Below are 21,686 nucleotides of genomic sequence, written 5' to 3'. Positions count from 1 at the left end.
GCGCACTCTGTGAACTCTGCTCATCTCCTTGTGCCCCCTGTTGTGCCTGCTTATTGCTGCAGCTTTACCTTGTGCCCATGCATCCCTGGGTGTAATTAGCGTGTGTCACGGTGTGCAGACCAGGAGGAGGAGGAGGAGGAGGAGGAGTGCTACTTGTTGTCAGTGCATGTAGCACTGAACATTGCTGCTTCTCACAGCAGAGGAGGAAGCTCTGGAGTTGATGAGCTCCTTGAGCTAATTATTAATCTTCTGTCCCTCCCTGCTATATGGGATTAGGCACACTCTTTATAGTGGGCAGGTGATATATAGAGCTTACTGCTGGATGGTCTTATCATCATCCTTCTTCTCCATTAAGAAGCCCTCTCACCATGAGGTTACTGGTGGTGTGGCTTGCACTGGGCTGCTGCCTTCCTGGGCGTGCAGAGAATATATGGCATAGGTTTGAAAGGCTGCCTTTCCCTAAAGACAACTTGTTTCTTTATGACACCTTCCCTCAGGACTTTATGTGGGCAGTTGGCACAGCTGCTTATCAGGTGGAGGGTGGCTGGCAGCAGGATGGCAGGGCACCCTCCATCTGGGACACACATTGCCACAAGGATGGACGTGCCACAGGAGATGTGGCTAGTGACAGCTACAACAACCTCTACAGGGACACAGAAGCTCTTCAGATTTTGGGGGTCTCACACTACAGGTTCTCAATTTCTTGGTCAAGGTTGTTTCCTAATGGGACGGATGCAGGTGCCAGCCAAGCAGGGTATGCCTATTACAGGGCGCTCATCAACAGGTTGAAGGAGATGGGCATAAAACCTGTGGTTACCCTCTACCACTGGGACCTGCCTCAGAGGCTACAGGATATCTATGGTGGATGGATCAATGAGTCCATGGTGGAAGTTTTTGAAGCCTATGCTAAAGCTTGCTTTAATCTGTTTGGAAAAGATGTGAAGTATTGGATTACCATTGACAATCCTTATGTGGTAGCTTGGCATGGATATTCTACCGGCAGTTTACCCCCTGGCATTAAAGGAGAGAAGTTACTTGGGTACAAAGCTGGACACAATCTCATAAAGGTAGGCAGCAAATATGGAACTAGAGTGACAAGATATGGACATGTACAATAATCTATCTATCTATCTATCTATCTATCTATCATTCTGTCCATCTGTCAGTCTCATTATCTAGCAATCTATCTATATATCTATCTATATAACTATCTATCTATCTTTCTATCCATCCATCAATCATCTATCCATATATTTCGTAACCTATTTATCCATGTCTGTCTTATCTATCTACCTACCTATCTTATCTAATCTATATATCTAAAATGCAAAAAAAAAAAAAAGTTACACCAGCACCTCCAAACAATGTAAAAAACAGGTCCAGGTGCACACTACTGGCTGCAATGTAAAAGCAAACAAGGACTACAAGTAGCAGCACACTGCCATGCACAAAGGCACATACAAACACTCTATCTATCTGTCTACCTCTATCTTTATATCTATCTGTCTGTCTGTTTGCCTGTCTGTTACTAATATATGTCTCCATCTCTTCATTTATCAAATATTTCTTGTTCTCTATCCTTATATCAATTATTATTATTTTTAGTCTTTTTTATTTTATAATCTGAACATATAAATTTGTATCATATAGTAGGAGGTTTGGAAGCTGACCTTCTTTACTTATGTTAATGATTCCGATCATCAGTGAACAGACCAGACATAAATGCAGGGATGAAGTTCTAGTATGAATAGAAGATGGGTATATTGATCAGTCAAATACATAGAAGAAAAGAAGTAGAATTCTGACCTAGTGACAAATCAGTAATAATCTGCAGTAACTGCGCAGGACCACTACTGTGGTATCCAAGACATTTGGACATATCAATGCAGGAGATCAATAAAGAGGGTGATCTGAGAACATGGACATGGACTGTGGATGGGGTACCCAATCTTTATAATATATTCACAGTGGAAATGTGGTCTTCACCAGCTGATACTTGGAGGAAGCAGCTAAAGACATGGCAGTGTATGTGCATGATCTACAGCCACAATCCCTCTACCGATACATAAACTTTCTGCTGCATCTTTAGCACAAGGAGGTTCAGATACTGCAATAAATATGAAGTCAGTGCTACCACTTTTTAATCACTTGCATTGGGACATGGCTATTTCTATTATGTAGTGGGATGCTAAAAATTTATGGCACCAGTAATAGAGAATGGACTTCTACTGAAGTTTGAAAATGGTATCTCAAAGTCTAAAAACCAGTGAAAAAGAAATTCTCTAAGTAGGTCCTGTGATCAGCTGGACCCAGTGGAAGCTTCTTGTACTTGCTCAACAGATGTAATACAGCAGGGATGCTCAACCTGCGGCCCTCCAGCTGTAGTAAAACTACAACTCCCACCATGCCCTGCTGTAGGGTGTTAGCTGTAAGCTGTTCGGGCATGCTGGGAGTTGTAGTTTTGCAACAGCTGGAGGGCCGCAGGTTGAGCATGTCTGAAATACAGTTTATGGGAATTGTGGTGCTACATGGCTATAGTGGGTGACCATATAATATAGAGCGGAAGCAAAGAGTCGAACCCCCACCAATCTAATACTTATGACCTATTCTAATGATACATCTTCAGTTTTAAAATCCCAGATAACCCCATTAAGTCTCAATAATTCAAATGTGATATTCAGAAGATGCTTGTCATGATGGAAGACATTTCATCTCATGTGTGTATAGTTTATTGTATTACTATCATACCAATTACTTTTATTATTAATATGTGGTTTCAAGTCAGTTATGACTCAAAGCTTCACAGTGACCTGCTTGTTGCTGTTCTTCCTCTTTCTCTTGCCATTTAAACTCTCCCAAGCATCACTGTCTTCATTTACTCCTAAATCTTTGTATGTCCATGACTGCATCATGTAGTCAGTTGGCCACTGAATCCAGGATCTGGGGATATGTCTTCCGTGTGATGTCCCTAATGGATCATAACTACAGAGGCCATTGATTTGTATTGTATATGCAAGAGGTTAGAGTGTAAAGACGGATCGACCAGAATCTGATGGCGTCATATAAGCCAACAATCAAATATTTCAGGACACAAAAGATCTGGCTTATTATTAAATAGATCAAATTGAAGCATATATGTCTTGCCTCCATCACACCACATGCTATTTCGGTGAACGTTTCTGATATCACAGCATGTGGATCCACTCCATCCATTTTGTCAGGCTTGGGGATTAAATTTAGGGAAACAACTCAACCCCCACCCACCAATGGTCCAAATGCTTTCATCTTTCTCATAAAGCAACAAAGGCTAAAGAAACATGCCATAAGGTCATCTCCCGATACCTTTTAGGTTCATATCATCTTTGTTTGTTATGTGTTTGAGATGCAGTACTTCAGGAGGCACCATGTCCACATATGATGGTGTTGCTCCTTACACACGCTTTTGCGATGCTGTCCTTAAGGTCATACTGGGATTGACTGGAGTGATGATTCCTTGTGCTCCCAAGTATGGCTTTTTATGTTTGACATGGCCTAATCTTCCTATAAAAAACCTTTGAACATGCTACCTTTGAACGGCAAAGACAGTCTTCCCTCGACATGGCAGTCTTCAGATCCTTCCAGGCTGAAAGAATGGTATAAGGAGATAGCTTTATCTCATAGCATTGAGGAGCTTATTGCGTTGAAGGTCTGGTGAAGATGGCCCAGGAGCCATGGACTTGGAATGGAGTGGTGGAAAGTAGGTGAGTATAGATCTCTTCACAGGTCCTGCTGGGTGGTGGGTATATGAAAAAAAAATGGACAACCTCTTTAAAGTGGTGGTCCATTTTGGAAAAAATTGTATGAGATAGTAAATGCTCCTGTCAGAAGCTAATTGTGGGAGATCTCGTTGCTGGGATCTCCCCTTACGAGTTCTGTACAGAAAGCAAAGCATGACAAGCTGCCTATTGAATCTGTCTGTCCATGGTATCCATTACAAACTATCCATTCCAATTTAAGTCTGTTTCTATTTTTGTGTCGGCATATCCCACATTTGGCTGCAACCGATAAAGTATGATTATATATATATTTTGTCAAACTTGGTACTTTAAATTGTATTTTCCCCACTGGGATATTTCATCACTTCCTGTTATTTTGTAGTCTTGAGACCCCCACCAATCCTAAGGATGAATGGACCACATCATTAGTTGATTGGAGCCGTGTTGTGGTTCCCTGCACTGGAAAACTGAAAAGGCCAAAAGAAACTTGTTTTTTTTTTATTCTTGCAATCTCCAGGGGTCCCAGAGTTCAGACCCCCTAGTAATCATATTATAGCAGAATTAACAATAACTTGTAACATTATAAAGTAGAAATACCCCTTTTGAAGCAATGAAGTAGTAAAGTAGAGGAGAACATGAACTTTGCAATGTAAAATTAGTCAAGTATTTAAATTGGTGAGCAAAGTTCTTTTTCGTTTCGGATGAATATTTTCAGACAGCTTAAATCAGATTTAGACTTTCTAAGCAAAGATTCTTGTAATAACAATACCTTCAGTTATTTACATGTTTTTACTTGAGTTTTTTGTTTTATTTTTATTTTGTGATTTCTTTTTTACATGTATTTTCTAAGCCGTTTTGAAGTTTAGTACATAAGCCTATGAAGAAAGCCCCAGAAAAAGGCCATACCTAGAACACACTGTATTTTGTCAAAAAGACCACTGATCTGTATGTTTGGAATACCATATGTCACTATACTGCAAAAACACCAAAGTATGGAATAGCAGAGCAGACTCAATATAAATATAGACACTAGACCACCTAAGTAAACCAGACCCCAGACCAGGTGCTTTAACCCCTTCCCGACATATGATGCACATGTACCTCACATGTTGCATGAAAAGTGTATGGATTGGGTGTAGGGGCTAATCACGCTCCATACACAGCAGGTATCAAAAGTTTAACCCCTTCCTGACGGTTATTTTTCACCTTTCTGACAGAACCTATTTTTGCAAATCTGACATGTCACTTTATGTGGTAATAACTAGGGATGAGCAAATTTCATATTTTGAAATTCGAGTTCAGGTTGTGATATAATGTGAATTGTGTTATGGATTCCGTTACTACGGACCATAACACAAATCCGTGACGGAATGCCTAATGGAATGCCTTTAGAGGCATTCCGTTATTCATTCCGTCATAAAAGAAGTCTATGGCCTGCTTAACGGATCCGTCCGGGTTTCCGTTATGCAGGAGAGGACTCCAGCATAACGGAAATGGGACGGATCCGTTTTGCAGCCCATAGACTTCTATTAGGACGGAATGAATAATGGAATGCCTCTAAAGGCATTCCATCATAGAATTGCGTTATGGTCCGTGGTAACGGAATCCATAAAACAATTCACCTTATACCACAACCTGAACAGAAAAGGAATTTCAAAATATGAAATTCGCTCATCCTTACTAATAATGTTGTAATGCCTTTACCTATCCAAGTGATTCTGAAACTGTTTTCTTGTGACACATTGTACTTCAGGTTAGTGGTAGATGTGAGTCTATGGGCCAAATTTATCACGACTCTGACAGCTCCCTCCACTTTCACATATGGCTAAAGTCAGTTTTAGCCAAGTCAGATTTATGAACGGCCCTTTAAGACTGTAATAAATGTGGTTTGACGGTAGCAGTTTATCTGTTAGTAAGCAGCTTTACAAAAGTCGCACATCATTACGAAAAAGTCGCATGTTCTATTAAAAAGTCTCATAAGATAAGCATGGTCCTCACTGGAGTGAAGTTGCGACTTTTTTGCAACTTTTTTGCGACTTTTTAAAAAAGTCCCAATAGTAAATCTGTCTAGAGATTCATTTACATAAGAAAACACGCCCACTTTCAGAAAACTGGCGAGCATAGTGCAGAGCAGAAAAAAGTCGCAAATTTGTGCGCAGTTTTAGCCTTTGGGACTTTTTTGAGACTTTTTCACTCCATTATTCTGACCTGAGCTAATGATAAATCTGGCCCTATATGTTTTACCTTTATTTATAAAAAAAATTACAGAAAATTTGGAAAAATTTGCTAATTTCTAAATTTGCATTTCATTGCTTTTAAGACAGATCGTGATACTTCAAAAATAGTTATTAACCCCTTCCCGACACATGACGTACCATTGTGTCATGGAAGCCACTGCGTTCCCGCCATTTGACGTAATAGTACGTCATGGTGATCGGGCGGGCACCAGAGTGGTGTGCGATCCCTGCAGGGGCGCAGATGTATTGTAATGCATTGCAGAGGGGATCAGACCCCCAAAAGTGAACATCATAAATAAAGTAAAGAAAAAAAAGTTTTAAAAAAAAGTGTTTTTAATAAAGTAATAAAATTAATAAAGTAAAAAAAGAAAGAAAAAAAGCCCCTTTCCCCTTATTTTATAATAAAAAAATGAAAAAAACACCACATGTATTAGGTATTGCCGCGTCCATAATGACCGTCTCTATAAATATATTATATGATACACCCTGTCCGATAAACACCATAAAAAATAAAATAAAAACGGTGTAAAAAAAGAGCCATTTTTGTCACCTTACATCACAAAAAGTGCAACACCAAGCAATCAAAAAGGCTTATTTCCCACAAAATGGTACCAATCAAACCATCACCTCATCCCGCAAAAAATTAGCCCCTACCTAAGACAATCGCCCAAAAAAAAAAAAAAAACTATAGCTCTCAGAACATGGAGACTCTAAAACATCATTTTTTTGTTTCAAGTACTGCTATTATTGTGCTAAAGTGAAATACATAAAAAAATATATACATATTAGGTATCGCCACGTCCATAACAACCAGCTCTATTAAAATATCACATGACCTAACCCCTCAGGTGAACACCGTAAAAAAAAAAGAAAAAACTGTGTAAAAAAAGCCATTTTTGTCACATTACATCACAAAAATTGCAACAGCAAGTGATCAAAAAGGTGTATGCCCCCTAAATTAGTACCAATCAAACCGTCACCTCGTCCTTTTAAAAATGAGACCCTACCTAAGAGAATCGGTCAAAAAATAAAAAAGCTATCACTCTCAGACAATGGAGACACTAAAATATGATTATGTTGTGCTTCAAAACTGCTATTATTGTGCTAAAGCAAAATAAATAAAAAAAAGTAGACATATTAGGTATCACCACGTCCGTAACAACCATCTCTATAAAAATATCACATGAACGAACTCCTCAGCTGAACACCGTAAAAAAATAAAATTAAAACTGTGTAAAAAAAAGCCATTTTTGTCACCTTGCATCACAAAAATTGCAACACCAAGCGATCAAAAAGGCATATACCCCCCAAAATAGTACCAATCAGACCGTCACCTCATCCCCCCCCCAAAAAAATTTGTTTTTACCTAAGACAATTGGTCAAAAAATAAAAAAGCAACGGCTCTCAGACTATGGATACACTAAAATATCATTATTTCGGTTTCAAAAATGCTATTATTGTGTAAAACTTAAATAAATAAGAAAAAGTTGACATATTAGGTATTGCCACATCCATAATGAGCAGATTGTGCTGGAATGGTTTTCGGGTACCATGTTACATTTGAAGACCCTGAGGTACCTATACAGTACAAAAGCAGTGTGCCACAGGGGCATGTGTGAGTGTTTAGATCTGGCTGGATGGGAGTAGTAGTAGTTGTACTCATGGTTCTGAATCTCCCTGGGCTCATACAGTGACAAGAAGGGTGTACTGGTTCGTCCCTTTGAGAGACACTCAGGTTCTTGGGATCCTCCTTCACCAATGTGGTGATTTACAGGCAGCGCCTGTACTGACAAGTATAGAGGGTCTGGGGTGAAATAATAAATGGAACCCCTGAGAAGTGAACCCATTCTAGAAACTCCACCCCTCAATCTTTTTTCAAGCCTATAGACGATTTTTGATTTGAATCTCAATTTAACTTTTAAACATTTATTACTCCAATAATTGTACGTAACTTCACAGTAGTTATGCTTACATAGTGCCTCCTTCACAGTAGTTATACCCACATTGTATTAAAAAAATGGGAGTTGGTGGTGGCTGCTCTCCTATATAGCCTGTGGTGTGGTGCTACAAGTCTAAAGAGAGGACACCCTACCTCTCTGATTAAAGTAGAAGGTTTGAACAAAAGTGTATGGACGAGCACTCTACCAATTGGCACACATTTATTGTAAATAGTAAAATAATAACTAGCAATATAAAACTCATAAAACAACACAATAAAATAGGTATAACCACAATGGGGTAATTAGTTATAATTGGAGATGATCGATATCCAAACAATCCTAAGACCACGTGGTATGTAAGGCCTTATGATTATGGCCTATATGTCCATAGAAATGATGTTACTATGACTCCACAGGTTCCAGCAGTGTTTCATATATCAAATAATAGTCCCGTAACATACAATGAAGTGAGGTAAAGATGATATACCCACATTGTGCCCGTTCACAGTAGTTATACCCACATTGTACCCGTTCACAGTAGTTATGTCCACACTGTGCCTCCTTCACAGTAGTTATGCCCATATGGGCCCCTTTACATTAGCTAAGACCAGATGTGCCCCTTAACAAGAAGTCACTTCCAGCTGTGCCATACACGTATGGTGCATGTTGGGAAGGGGTTAATAAAACGTTTAATAACATTTTTTTAAATATTAAAAAATCTCCAAATTTAAAATGCTAAAGAAAATCTGTTTCGATTTATCACGTAAAAAAGTCAAAACAATAAAATATAAACATAATTGGTATCAGCTTGTCTCTAATAGTCTAAATTTTTACAATATCATGCTATTTATCCTGCATTGTGAGCATGAAAAATAAATAAATAAATCTGCATTTTTCAGTCACCTCACCACCCAATAAAAGGAATAAAAAGTGATCAAAAATTAACCCCTTAAGGACCGGGCCATTTTTCACCTTAAGGACCACTTTATGTGGTCATAACTTTAAAACACTTTTACTTATCCAAGCCATTCTGAGATTGTTTTCTCGCCACATATTGTACTTCATGACAGTGGTAAAATTAATTTGTTTTAATAAAAAAATCCCAAATTTACCCAAAATTTGGAAAAATTACCAAATTTCCAAATGTCAATTTCTCTACTTTTATAATAGATAGTTTACATTCAGAATCACAGAAATATAGTGGCAAATATGGGGGAACTGCTCAAACCCCAAACACTGTAGCGTGTTTCTCATTGGGGGAGAAGTCCCACCGCATGTGGACCGCAGCAAACGACCATCCCCAGCAAAAAATGCGTACAATGGAGGATGCCGGCGCGGTCCACATGCACCACAAAGGCATCCTACACAAAACGGAGCATTGTGCGGATGAAAATATAATTATATAAATCACAGAAAAAAATGCACCAAATGGATATGCCACTGACTATACTAGCTAGTCATACAAGCAGATATTAAAAGCTGAGACTTTTGCCAATATATTCCTGTCAGGAACATATCGGAGCCCATCACGCACCACGTCACGGTCTCTCAGCATGGCAAGGGTCCTACCACTACGCTAACTATGGTGTGAACACGGTCTGAAGGTAATGAAATCCAGCTCACAGCCAAGCTTCCACACAACCGCATAGCAGGACAACTAATGCAATGTGAATAAAGCAAGACTGTAAGCCACACCCATATCAGACCATGTGATGGAGGCCACCAGGTGCAAAGGAATGTTTAAATGCCAGGTAAAGGCACATTCAATATATATAAAACAAAATCACTGAAATATAGTGCAGGTTATTACGGACGCGGCGATACCTAATATGTCAATTTTTTTATTTATTTTTTGTAAGTTTTACACAATGATTTCATTTTTTTTTTAAATATAATTTTTGAAAAAAAATATCATGTTTTAGAGCCATTGTTTTTTCAGTTTTTGGGCGATTATTTTAGGTAGGGTATGATTTTTGCGGGATGAGATGACGATTTAATTGGAACTATTTTGGGGTGCGTATGACTTTTTAATTGCTTGCTATTACACTTTTTGTGATGTAAGGTGACAAAAAATGTCTTTTTTTTACACCGTCTTTTTTTTTTTTTTTTTTTTTTACGGTATTCACCTGAGGGGTTAGGTCATGTGATATTTTTAAAGAGCAGGTTCTTTTGGACGCGGTGATACCTAATATGTATACTTTTTTTATTTACTTAAGTTTTACACAATACCAGTATTTTTTAAACAAAAAAAAAAATGTTTTAGTGTCTCCATGTTCTTAGCCATAGTTTTTTTTATTTTTTGGGCGATTGTCTTAGGTAGGGGCTCATTTTTTGCGGGATGAGGTGACGGTTTGATTAGTACTATTTTGGTGGGCATATACCTTTTTGATCAGTTGGTTTTTGCACTTTTTGTGATGTAAGGTGACAAAAATGGCATTTTTTTTCTACGGTCAGCGGCATAAAAGGGGTTAATCCGCAGCGATCGCCGATAAGGGGGGGGGGGGGTCACAGGACCCCCCTCGGCATCGTCCCAGGGTTCCCAGTTCCAATCACCGCCCGCCACCTGGCGGTGATTGGAAATACACAGGTACGCCCTATGTCCTTAAGTACCGGGACATCAGGGCGTACCTGTACGCCCTATGCCCCCAAGAGGTTAAAGGGTATATGTCACCGGTTTTATGCTCCTAGCTGAGGACCCTGAGCAAAATGCTGGGTCATTTGCTTGCATTGGCCCAGATGTTTGGCTAAACTATAGCCTTGGACTGGATTTGCTCAGTCCAAAGCACAAGTTCAGTAGCCCTCATATTTATCAGCTCCATAGTTTAAGATTGATCACCAGGTAGTTTACTGGAGGTTTACAGTTCAAGGATACACTGTGCAGGAAGTGGGTGGTTTAAGTGTTCCTACAGTCTTTATCAGGGCAACCTCCTACATTGGTCTTTAGGCCCACACAGTAATGCCCCTCTTAGTGCCTCACCATTGTGCCCCAGGCACAGTAAGGGTATGTCCTTTTCTGCTCCCTACACAGTATGCTCCCCTTTGTGCTATGCAGCGTTGCCAGCACCCTATTCCTTCCAACAATACTTGCTTCAAGATATTTGAGTCTGGTTCAAAGACTGTGATTGCTATACCCCAGATTGTTGGGGTCCAAGGTCTATTGACCTAGAGAAGGCACTGTTGATTCCTCCTTCCCGACTCTGCAAGCATGGTCACTTTTTACTATATTCTGTACAGAGTCGTAATGGATCTCATGGGGCTCCATAGCAAAACTTAGCATGCCCTCCATTGAAATGTACTAAATGGAGAAAATCTTTAATAAAACAAAAGGTGCCCTGTGCCTCGCCCACTTTAACCAATCTTTTTGTCAGAAGAAGCCGAACAGGTGCTTCATATATAGGGCACTCATTCTGAACACCATATTTCTCAATGTATTTACACCAGACAGCTGGTATAAATACACTGATAAATCTCCTCCATAAATCTCCTGTTTCCCTTTACACACAGCCACCACTAGGGGGAGCTGAGTGCATGGCATGCCACTAAGATTCTAGTAATTTAAAGTTACAGTCTGTCACGATGACTGCTACTGTATATGTGCCCTATATGTCTATGGGTTTAAGAAAAATACGTGGGGGTATCAATATTGGTGTAAAGTTAAAATGGGACAAGTTCCCCATATGTAATGTATCCCTTGGCTACTTTCACAGTGGCATTTTGGCTTTCCGTTTGTGAGATCCGTTCAGGGCTCTCACAATCGGTCCAAAACGGATTAGTTTTGCCCTAATGCATTCTGAATGGAAAAGGATCTGCTCAGAATGCATCAGTTTGCCTCCGTTCTCCATTTTGGTGTCTGTCTGACGAAACTGAGCCAAACTGATCCGTTCTGACACACAATGTAAGTCAATGGGGACAGGATCCTTTTCCTGATGATAGAAAACGGATCCGTCCTCCATTGACTTTCAATGGTGTTCATGACGGATCCGTCTTGGCTATGTTAAAGATAATACAAAGGGATCCGTTCTGAACGGATGCAGACGGTTGTATTATCGGTGCGGATCTGTCTGTGCAGATCCATGACGGAGCCGCACCAAACGCGAGTGTGAAAGTAGCCTAGAGATGACCATGTTTCTTGTGAGATGACCTTTTTTTATTACTGCACATTTTTCAGTAAGCTGTGTAAAGGTAGCCGAGCAGTGCCATCACATAATGCCGGCTAGGGTGGCCGCTGAGCTCGTCTTTCCACAGTAATGTAATCTAGTTTTATTGCGCACTCTCACGATCATTTAGTCACATAAAATAATTTAACTACGCCGTGTTCAGGTAATAAACATATGATAGAACAGGTCACCAAGTGCTGACCGAACGGCTCATTTTCTATTCTTTAATCTCTCATGCACATTTTACGATATAGAGGGGATATTTATCAAAAGGAAAACTGGCCTAGTAGCCTCTAGCAACCAATCAGATTCCTGCCTTTCATTTTTCAGAGCTCTTTAGGAAATTGAAAGGTGGAATCTGATTGGTTGCTATGGGCAACTAAGCCAGTTCTACTTTACACCAGTTTGATAAATGACCCCATAATGTTTAGTTTTGTGAGCTCTTTCTATGCTGAGGAGTCCAGTAGGCGGCTCTACTCATGAACATGTATATAAAGATAGCTGTCAATCTGAGAAGGACCGCCCACTGGACTCCTAAGCATGGACAGAGAGGAGATTTCAATCAATAAGTTACACTGAGTCGTATCCTACAAAACTACATATCAATCTGTTCAGCTCGTCATGCTCTATAACATGATGCCAGTACATTGGATAACATTTTTATGGCGAAAGGTCCCCTTTATAATAATTACAAGCATATACTGTGCTATTTAAAAATAATTAGGCCAGCACATCATGGCAGCGCAGGTCATACTGGGGCCTGTGGTCAGTTTCACCACAGAGTTGGAAAGGGGAGCAGTAAGCAGTATCCTACGCCTATGTTATACTGCACGTAACCCATAGGCACCACATGCTGTATTATCTCATGCAGCTAAGGTATTACTTGCAGCGTTAATTTAGAACATAATGTTCCCAAGACCGTCAGATAATAAATATGTGTCCCAGTTAATTACATTGAAGCTACTAGATCAATTTCCCTTAATTGTGTTCTGGTAATGCCTCTCAATTCTTCTTCTTCATGTGTACACCGCCATGTGCAGGCCATGTAGTCAAGCAGGAATAAATTGCACACATGCATTCAAAAGGTTTTGAGACCCTTTTCACATTTTATGTTGCGACCTCGTTCTAAAATACTGTAGATAGTCTGTGGTCTCATGTCTCCTGGGTGTCTAATCTTCGGTGTTCAGTTGACTTGCTTTTGCCCATTACTTATGAGAATACTACAGAGCTCTGTGGTGGTGAGCATGGTTATTCATGTAGCTGTCCACGGTTCTTCCAGTAAACTTATGAAGCCTCATAATGTACATGGGACAGCCAGGGTTTGTGGAAAGTTATTGTATGCCATGCCAGTGGGGAAAAAGAACGTAAAGCTCTGGATTTATCTGTATAACAATGGACTGACCACACTAGAGTACCAATGAATTCTTTGGTGGGCATAGGTTCTGATATAACTAATGAGCCTCAAAGGTCAAGCAAAAAACAACTCCAGGTCATCTGGTTTGGAGCCCCAATATAATATGATCTGTGTACATAATGATAACAATAAGAATGCTCTATATACACTCCTCAACATTGAAATTGCAACACCAAGAGTCGTGGAATGATGGAAATCACAGGATCAGTAGACATGTTAATGATATGCAACAAAGTATTCAAAACATCTTGACTTATTCTTTGAGGGAGTATGAGCACCACGTGCAGAAATACACGTGCATACACGCTTTGGCATGTAATAACATCAGTGAGGTTATTAATGGCTGTCTGAGGAATGTTCTGCCACGCTGAATGCCCTTGGGCATGCAAATCATCAAGATCCGCGGCTGGCAGCTTTCTCTCTCTCATTGAGCCTATTCCAGATGGGCTCAATGAGAGAGAAATCTGGACCTGTTGCAGGCCATGGAAGCACATTTAGATCATGAAGGCTGCTCACAGTTACAGAAACAACATGCGGCCTAGCGTGATCCTGTTGAAAAAATGGCTCCTGGGACACTTTCGAGTGATGCTCATACTACTGGTTCCACGACCAAATCAATATAACACCGAGCTGTTAATGTATGGGAAATTAAGACTAGATGGGTCTAGCACCCCATGCCATAATCCCAGGTGTAGGGCTGGTGTGAAAATCACTTGTGAAGACCTCTGCAGGGCATAGCCCACACGGTCTACAGACCAATGTCTGGCTATCACTGTGTCAGAGACAAAAGCCTGATTTATCACTTAAGAGGATAGACTTCCATTTCAGCCTTCATTGCTGTTTTGCTGTGTACCGTGATAGCGTTTGGAATATCTGTAGCTAGATGTCTGGCTTGTAGCCAATGTCTTGAAATTGCCTTCTGATGGTTTGTGTAGACACAGTTTGCTGCCATAGGCTTGGGATGTGAAGTCCAATTTCAGTTGCAGTACAGAATAGATCACTCTGCGCCATTCTTCTAATCAGACACCTCTGTGCACATCTTGCTGTCATTCCAGTGTGCCATTGTTCTCCCAACGATTGGGACACGCAACATTGAACAGTGCTGACATCTTGCCCTAGGCACATAGCGATCTGCTGGAGTGATAAATGAAGGTCTCTCAGTACAAGGATTCTGTCCCTCTCAGTTTGACAAGTGGACTTGATCCAGTTTTGACAGGTGGACTTGATCCAGTTTTTGCTTAATGTGGCTAAAAAGCTTTGCTTTCAATCTGGCTTTAATGCCCCTCTTGCATTCCACAAATTTGAGCTAGGTGCTTGAAATTTTGGTCATCTGCAGATCAAACCTTATGGCTTGTCCTTCTCGGTGTTACAGTTTTAATGTTGAGGAGTGTATACTGATGGTAGGCTGGACATTTTTTCTTGGGGCACCCAAGGAACACTGCTAGTTCTGCAAATAAAAGAGTTTATAAACAAAATGTAACTTGGCAATTGCTATTTATACGACAAATTCATCATCTGGACCTGCAAATATTGTAGATAGATAGATATGCAATAGGGGGTGGTCACAATGTATCTACTGCCCATCCCTGCACAGTGACCTCTGCAGGGTCACACAGCATGTCTATAAATGTCTCCAATAGATATCAATATTGTGTCTATGGCCCTTGTTGCTACTGTAAAGCATATCTCTAAATGCTCTTAACAGCAGCTAAGACAAGATGGCAGCCCCCTTAATTATATATAGAAAATAAAATAGAAAAATCTATAGTCAAAAACGATAGATTAGAAGAATTGAATATCAGTATCCGGTTTTAATTAGTAAAAAAAAAATATAGGTGATCAATTAATTTTAAGCTTGGTTCCCTAATAAAGAAGTGACCGTGTTTCCTTGTTATGGTGACACTATATTCGAATTTTCCAGTAGCATACTGTAGGTCCCAGAGAAACATGCTATACATATACTGTTTATGTGCTGTCTACATGAGTTCACAGAAGATTAACATAACATTTCCTTTCTAAGCCGGTTCTAAATAACACTGACGGATTTGATGATTTACTTAGCTGGTTAATCTGTAAGTGTAGTCCTATAAACTCCAGGGACACCAATTTCATTAGTGAATTCCAGTCCAGCTACACTAAGACCATTACGGTAATTCATTCTTTTCGGCCAAGTGTAGTCCATTTTGTGTCTTAGGAGGCCATATAAACTAGGATATGTCTGACTGGCAAGGATTTGGCCGCTGTGTCCACTGCTGTCTCTAGAACAAAGTGGCCGTGATGTTAGGAAAGTGTCCTGCCACTTTCTATCCTGTTGGTTCCACTCAACTTTCTTCAAAGGCAATGTGGTTGCAACACTACAGACCAGTGATGGCTAACTTCCGGCACACCAGCTGTGGTGAAACTATGACTCCCAGCATGCTCCATTCTTTTATGTGGAGTTCTGAGAACAGCCAAGCAAGTGTGCATCTTGGGAGTTGTAGTTTCACCACAGCTGGAGTGCCGGAGGTTAGCCATCACTGCTATAGACAGTAGCTGACCATTCAGGCTCTAATCAGACACTGACTGTGTGTTCAGATGCCATCAGTGTCTATCATGACGTACCATGTTCTCATTTCCAAGTCAACAGTGTAGACATCATTCCTGCGTAAGGGTAATTTTCAAGGCACAAATGCATTGAAATTCCAAATCCATCTCTCCGGTGTCACCTGGAAAAACATATCCAGTATTTATTGTTACCACATTTTTAAAGGTCTGCGCATGTGCAGACCAACACTTGGTAACCGGATCCGGCATTAATACATTTCAATGGAGTGTTCTGGAATTTTGGCCGGAGAAAATGCAGCACCATGCTGCGGTATTTTCTCCGGCCAAATACCGTAAGAGGGACTGAACTGAAGACATCCTGATGCATACTGAACAGAATGCTTTCCATTCAGAATGCATTAGGATAAAACGGAAGCATTTTTTTCCGGTATTGAGCCCCTAGGACGGAACTCAATACCGGAAAACTTTAACGCTAGTGTGAAAGTACTCTAAGTAGTTACAAGACCTAGTACTCCACTAATGTCAAACACCAGCCTCACGCATTTACATCTACCATATATCCATAGGGACTGGTGTAAACTGACTTGTTCGTATGGACAAAATTTGTGTAAGTACTAAGGCCTTTCCGATGCGGCCAAGCTCCCCAAGACAGGATGTGGGGAGGAAATTGTAACAGTGACTATATTAAAATGATAGTGCACTATGTATTACTGTATCTATTAGCTTAGAGATATTCATTTATTAAATAGGGTGGTCTGGGCCCGCTTATTACATTGGGTACTATGTTACCTAGAAAATGTGCCTATAATAGTACACCTCATTGGGGATGAGGCTCCTTCTATGATAAGCTTGCTTCCGGAAGTATGTAATAATTTACTACCATTGCAATGGCGCTGCAGTTGTCCAGCTCTTACATGAGGGAGAGGAGGATGCTGGAGGGATGTCATCTGAGTCATCCCAACATTCCTTTGTATTCATATTTTTGATGGTAGTTTTCTAATGGTCATACATCCGGATCATAATAGGTAACTATGCACGGTAATATGTCTACTTAGTAGGTGAAAGAAGTCTTATAGACCATGCAATGCTCCACTGGAAAAAAGGATGCTAATTCTTTTGTCTCTGTGGTGTCACCTGTTGGAAGGAAACTATCCTTTAAGTCAATATTTGATCTTTTGAACAGGTCATAATAAAGCCAGTACCTCATGACCAGATCACGGTTTTGTGGTGATTGCCCCTCATTAGCGTGGAGCAGAGAGAACTGGTAATAGGTCTTTGTCAGCGACCCGGGGGGTACTATTTCTCCTAGTGGAGAGAGTCTAGTAGACCCCGGAACAGCTCTCTGAAGATGAGGTACTGGCTTGGCTAGTACCTCATGTCTCCTACGGCCTGTTTAAAAGGTTGAGCATTGACTGATAAGAGAGCAGTACCTTCTAACAAGTGTCACCAGAAGCTCAGCGTTTTTTTTTTATGAGAGCTAATTTGCATTCATAACTAGGCAAAATACATAACTCCAAAATATAAGCAACCACTCATTTTGGTTTTTCCAGTCTAAAATTAAAAAGTATTTTTTTTTTTTATTGATGTTGCGTTTATCTTTTTATTGTGCCATGGTGTCACCTTCATCTAGCAGATTCTCTCTCTCGTCGCTTACCTATATTTGCAAAGAGATTGTCAATACAAATCCAATCACTATATTTGATGTTCTTAGAAGTCACTGGAGCACAGAGACTATAACTTTCACTTTGTCTAGACAAAAGGTCGAAGACTTGATAACGAATGGCTTGATTTTAACACATAAAATATCTAGAAATATGGCATTTTACCAGACAAGGTGCCCTTTGGACATTATCCCTGTGCAAGGCTGATTCTGCAAGGCCGATGTACTGAACTCTATTTAATTCAGGTTAATTTTATACTTAACTGTAATAGATTCCATTTCAGTAAGGCACATAAAAAGCAGATTATAAACACGATGATTCTTTGCAAAACTGGAACTCCTCCCAAGAAGTCATTAAAGACTATTAGAAATCCATATTTGCAGATACAACCAGGGGAACACCCAGAAATTTTGTCTAGGAGGGGTCCAAAATTGCTAAATTGTCACCTGCCCATTGTTAAAAGCCCCTCCTACATATAATAGGCCACTCCCAACAAACACTGTACAGCTGAAATTATATTGTGGAGGATAAAGGTAAGAGTCTCACCGTCATCCTCATAGACACACTGTACTTAATACAGGGGCGTCATTAGGTCAAAACATTCGGGGCTTGAGCCACGGATGTTTTGTCAAGTGCCCCGAATGTTATGCTGGCCTGGCAGTGGCGCAAAAGTGAATAATGTTTTTTTTATCCCTCAGGGCCGCACAGCCGATCACCACAGGCGGTACGGCCCTGGTTCTAGTTGCTGGCGGCGGTGGGGGGGGGGCATCTCCATATTCAGCTGTATCTCCGTCCTCGGGACAGCGATACAGATGGCTGTGCTGCGGTGGGGCAGGGGAGGGAGAGGCGTCTCCCTTCCCTGTTCTTCTGATAGGCAGCACACAGCGGGGGACACAGGCCGGAAGAGGCCTGCATCACATCACTGCTGATGAAGGTAAGTATTAGTGTTTTGTTTTGTTTTTGGGGGGGGAGCTGGCACTATGGGGGCATCTGGCATTTCTTACAGCCCAATTTTTTGGGGTGGCACTCTGGGGGCATTTATTTCTTGCCCAATTTTTTGGGGGGGTACAATGGGGGGGGCATTTCTTACTGGCACATTATGTGGGGCACCATGGGGGAGAGGAACACTATGGGGGCATATGGGGGCTCTAAAGGGGCTTTTTTTATTGGCACATAATGAGGGGAACTATAGGGGAGAACTGCACTATGGGGCATCTGGTGGCACTACAGGGGCATTATTTGGGGCACTATGGCATCTGGTGGCAATAAGGGGGCATTTTTTACTGGCACATTATGGGAGGCACTATAGAGCATTATTTTTGGGCACTATGGTGGTGTGGGGCACTATTGGGGCATCTGGTGGCACTAAGAAGGGGCATTTTTACTGGCACATAATGGGGACACTATGGGGAAGGGGGAGCTGGGCACTATGAGGGTATTTACTGGGGTACTATATAGGGGTATTTTATACTGGCATACATTATGGGGACATTAGCTCAACTGCGGGCACTAAGCGGGGGTATTTCATGTACTGTCATATTATAAGGAGATTCATTATTACTAGGGTGTATTATGGGGAGCTTTACTACTACTGGGGGGCTATGAAGAACATGATCACTAGTATGGGCACTATAGGGGCATTATTACTACTAAGTGTGCTCTGGCATTGAATTATTTCTATTGGTGGGATTTTAGGGAGCACTGTTACTTTGGGGGGCACCCTGGCATAGTATCAGCTTAGCACAATTATTTTTGGGGGACATTATCTTTATACTATTAGCATCTGGGCGCAGTTATTTTTTAGAGCACTATGTGCAAATAATTGTTGAAGGGGGCACTATCTGTGTGGTAGTAGTATTTCCAGGGGGGACTGTTTCTGCAGTATAGTATTGGGGGTGGCAGGAAAGGGTGTTCAGAAGATGTGAAGATGATGGAAATGTGGGAAACTTATGTCTGTTTGTCAATCTCTGCAGAGACGGGAGATGGCTGAAAAATCATCATGGCGGTCTAGTCTGAATGGAGAAGATGAGGAAAGAGAACGTCTACAACAAAGGTGACATCACTGGATGTAAGAGGTATGGGGCGCTATGTAGGAGAGGAGATGCTCCGGCTCCTCCCCTCTGCCATTTGCAGAAGGAGGAGTCAGAGCTGGGTGAGGACGTCAAGGGGGGGCAGCAGACCACGGACAGATGGTGGGGGGAACCACAAGCCTTGAGCAGGATCTGGGGAGGGAGGAGAGCGGAGGAGCTTCCTGGCTGTAGCCTGCTGTTTATTGTATGATGTGAAGCAGGCAGTGCAGCCAGGACAGGTCCTCCTCTCCATATGATGTGTAGAGACAGGCCGCAACTATAGAATTTCAGCTGTACAGTGTTTGTTAGGAGTGGCCTATTATATGTAGGAGCGGCTTTTAATAATGGGTGGGCAAAAGAATTGGCACAGCGCACTACACGTGCCACATTTTTTGCCTTTCGGACCCCCCCTAGACAAAATTCCTGGGTGCTCCCCTGTGGCCTGGTAGCATTTATTTTTATTTGGCTATTCCAGGGCCCTTTAATATTGATTGGACCTGGGCAACCCACCACAGATCATCCCCTCACCCCCCTTGTACTTGTTCCGCTGATCCGCTACTTGCGGGCTGCACGGGCATGAGTTTAGTCACTTCGGTGAGCAATTCCGTCCTGTGGTGCGTGATCCCGCGAGACACGCTGGGGGAGGTCACCGGTCTCGCGGGATCAAGTGCCGCAGGAAGGAATTGCTCTCCGAAGTGACTGAACTCATGCCCACGCAGCCAGCAAGTAGCGGATCAGCGGAACAAGTACAAGGGGGGTGGGACCGTGGGGGGATAATGATCTGTGGGGTTGCCCAGGGTCCATTCCCATCAATATTAAAGGGCCCAAGCAAAGATTTCTGCAGTGGTGAAGAAATGAAACATAACAGATATTGGAAAGTTACCGAATGTTGTATTATATAATGACTGCAGTCTTCAGTACTGCACTTCATTTGCGTAAACCAGAACACCCCTTTAAGCATGCCTTTAATGTGCAATTTCAACACAGTGGGCTTGTGCCCCAGATGTTTTCAGACTCTAGCAACGCCCCTGGGGCCCTGACATATAGCTCCTGTACACTTACACTGCCCCCCACGTAGCTCCATCACAGTTTCACTTCCTCCCTCCCAGTCCTGAAGGCGCCAAAAGAGTAGTGAAGGAGGAGCTGTGGAAAGGTGTGTAGGTCAGGTTGTAGGCCCGGCTCTACACATCATATGGAGAGGGGAGGCTGCACTGCCTGCTTCACATTATAAGATAGACAACATCAGTCTACAGCCACGAAGCTCCTCCGCTCTCCTCCCTCCCCAGATCCTGCTCAAGGCCTGTGGTCCTATCCCCATTCCCCATAGTGCCCCTCATAAAAAATGCCCCTTCATAGTGCCCCCCATAATGTCCCAGTAAAAAAAATCCCCCTTCTTAGTGCCACCAGATGCCCCATAATGTGCTAGTAAAAAATACCCCTTCTTGGTGCCACCAGATGCCCCCTTCTTAGTGCCACCAGATGCACCAATAGTTTTCCTCTCCCCCATAGTGCCCCATAATGTTCCAGTCAAAAATGCCCCTTCTCACATGAAAGCATTCTAACTCTTCTCCTCTGTTTCTGATTTCTGCTTCTCCTCCTATATCATACTATAACTTTCTGTTTGCTTTCTCTCTTTTTTTTCCATCCAGTTGTCTGGCCCCTGGATTAAGGTCGATAATGGTTGATAGGTGGAAGTCCAACCCTGGGACTCCTGCTAATCATGGAATGATGCAGTCCATTAATTATCTATCCCAATAAAATGGCTAGACTGGCTTTGGCTCATACTACAGCTCTGTTCCATTCCAGTAAAAAAAAACAAAAAAAAACTTTCAGCGTTTTTGTAAAGATTAGATTTATGGTTCAATCAGTTTTTATTGGTTTATTCAAGCAGATTAGCAATAATAATTAC

General features: G+C 41.5%; 1 protein-coding gene across 1 annotated transcript in view; it reads left to right on the top strand.

Annotated features, from left to right (window-relative positions):
- The first annotated feature begins 212 nt into the window (after nt 1-212).
- KL (klotho) overlaps nt 213-21,686 on the top strand; it is a 46,406-nt gene continuing 24,932 nt past the window's right edge. The window contains exon 1 of the mRNA XM_044288391.1: nt 213-1,067. Coding sequence (XP_044144326.1) covers nt 369-1,067 — 699 coding nt within the window. The 5' untranslated portion in view covers nt 213-368. The remainder of the gene's footprint in view (nt 1,068-21,686) is intronic.

The sequence above is a fragment of the Bufo gargarizans genome, chromosome 3, assembly GCF_014858855.1.
Source record: "Bufo gargarizans isolate SCDJY-AF-19 chromosome 3, ASM1485885v1, whole genome shotgun sequence".
In the NCBI taxonomy this organism is placed as follows: domain Eukaryota; kingdom Metazoa; phylum Chordata; class Amphibia; order Anura; family Bufonidae; genus Bufo; species Bufo gargarizans.
This window is presented reverse-complemented; position numbering and strand designations above follow the sequence as displayed.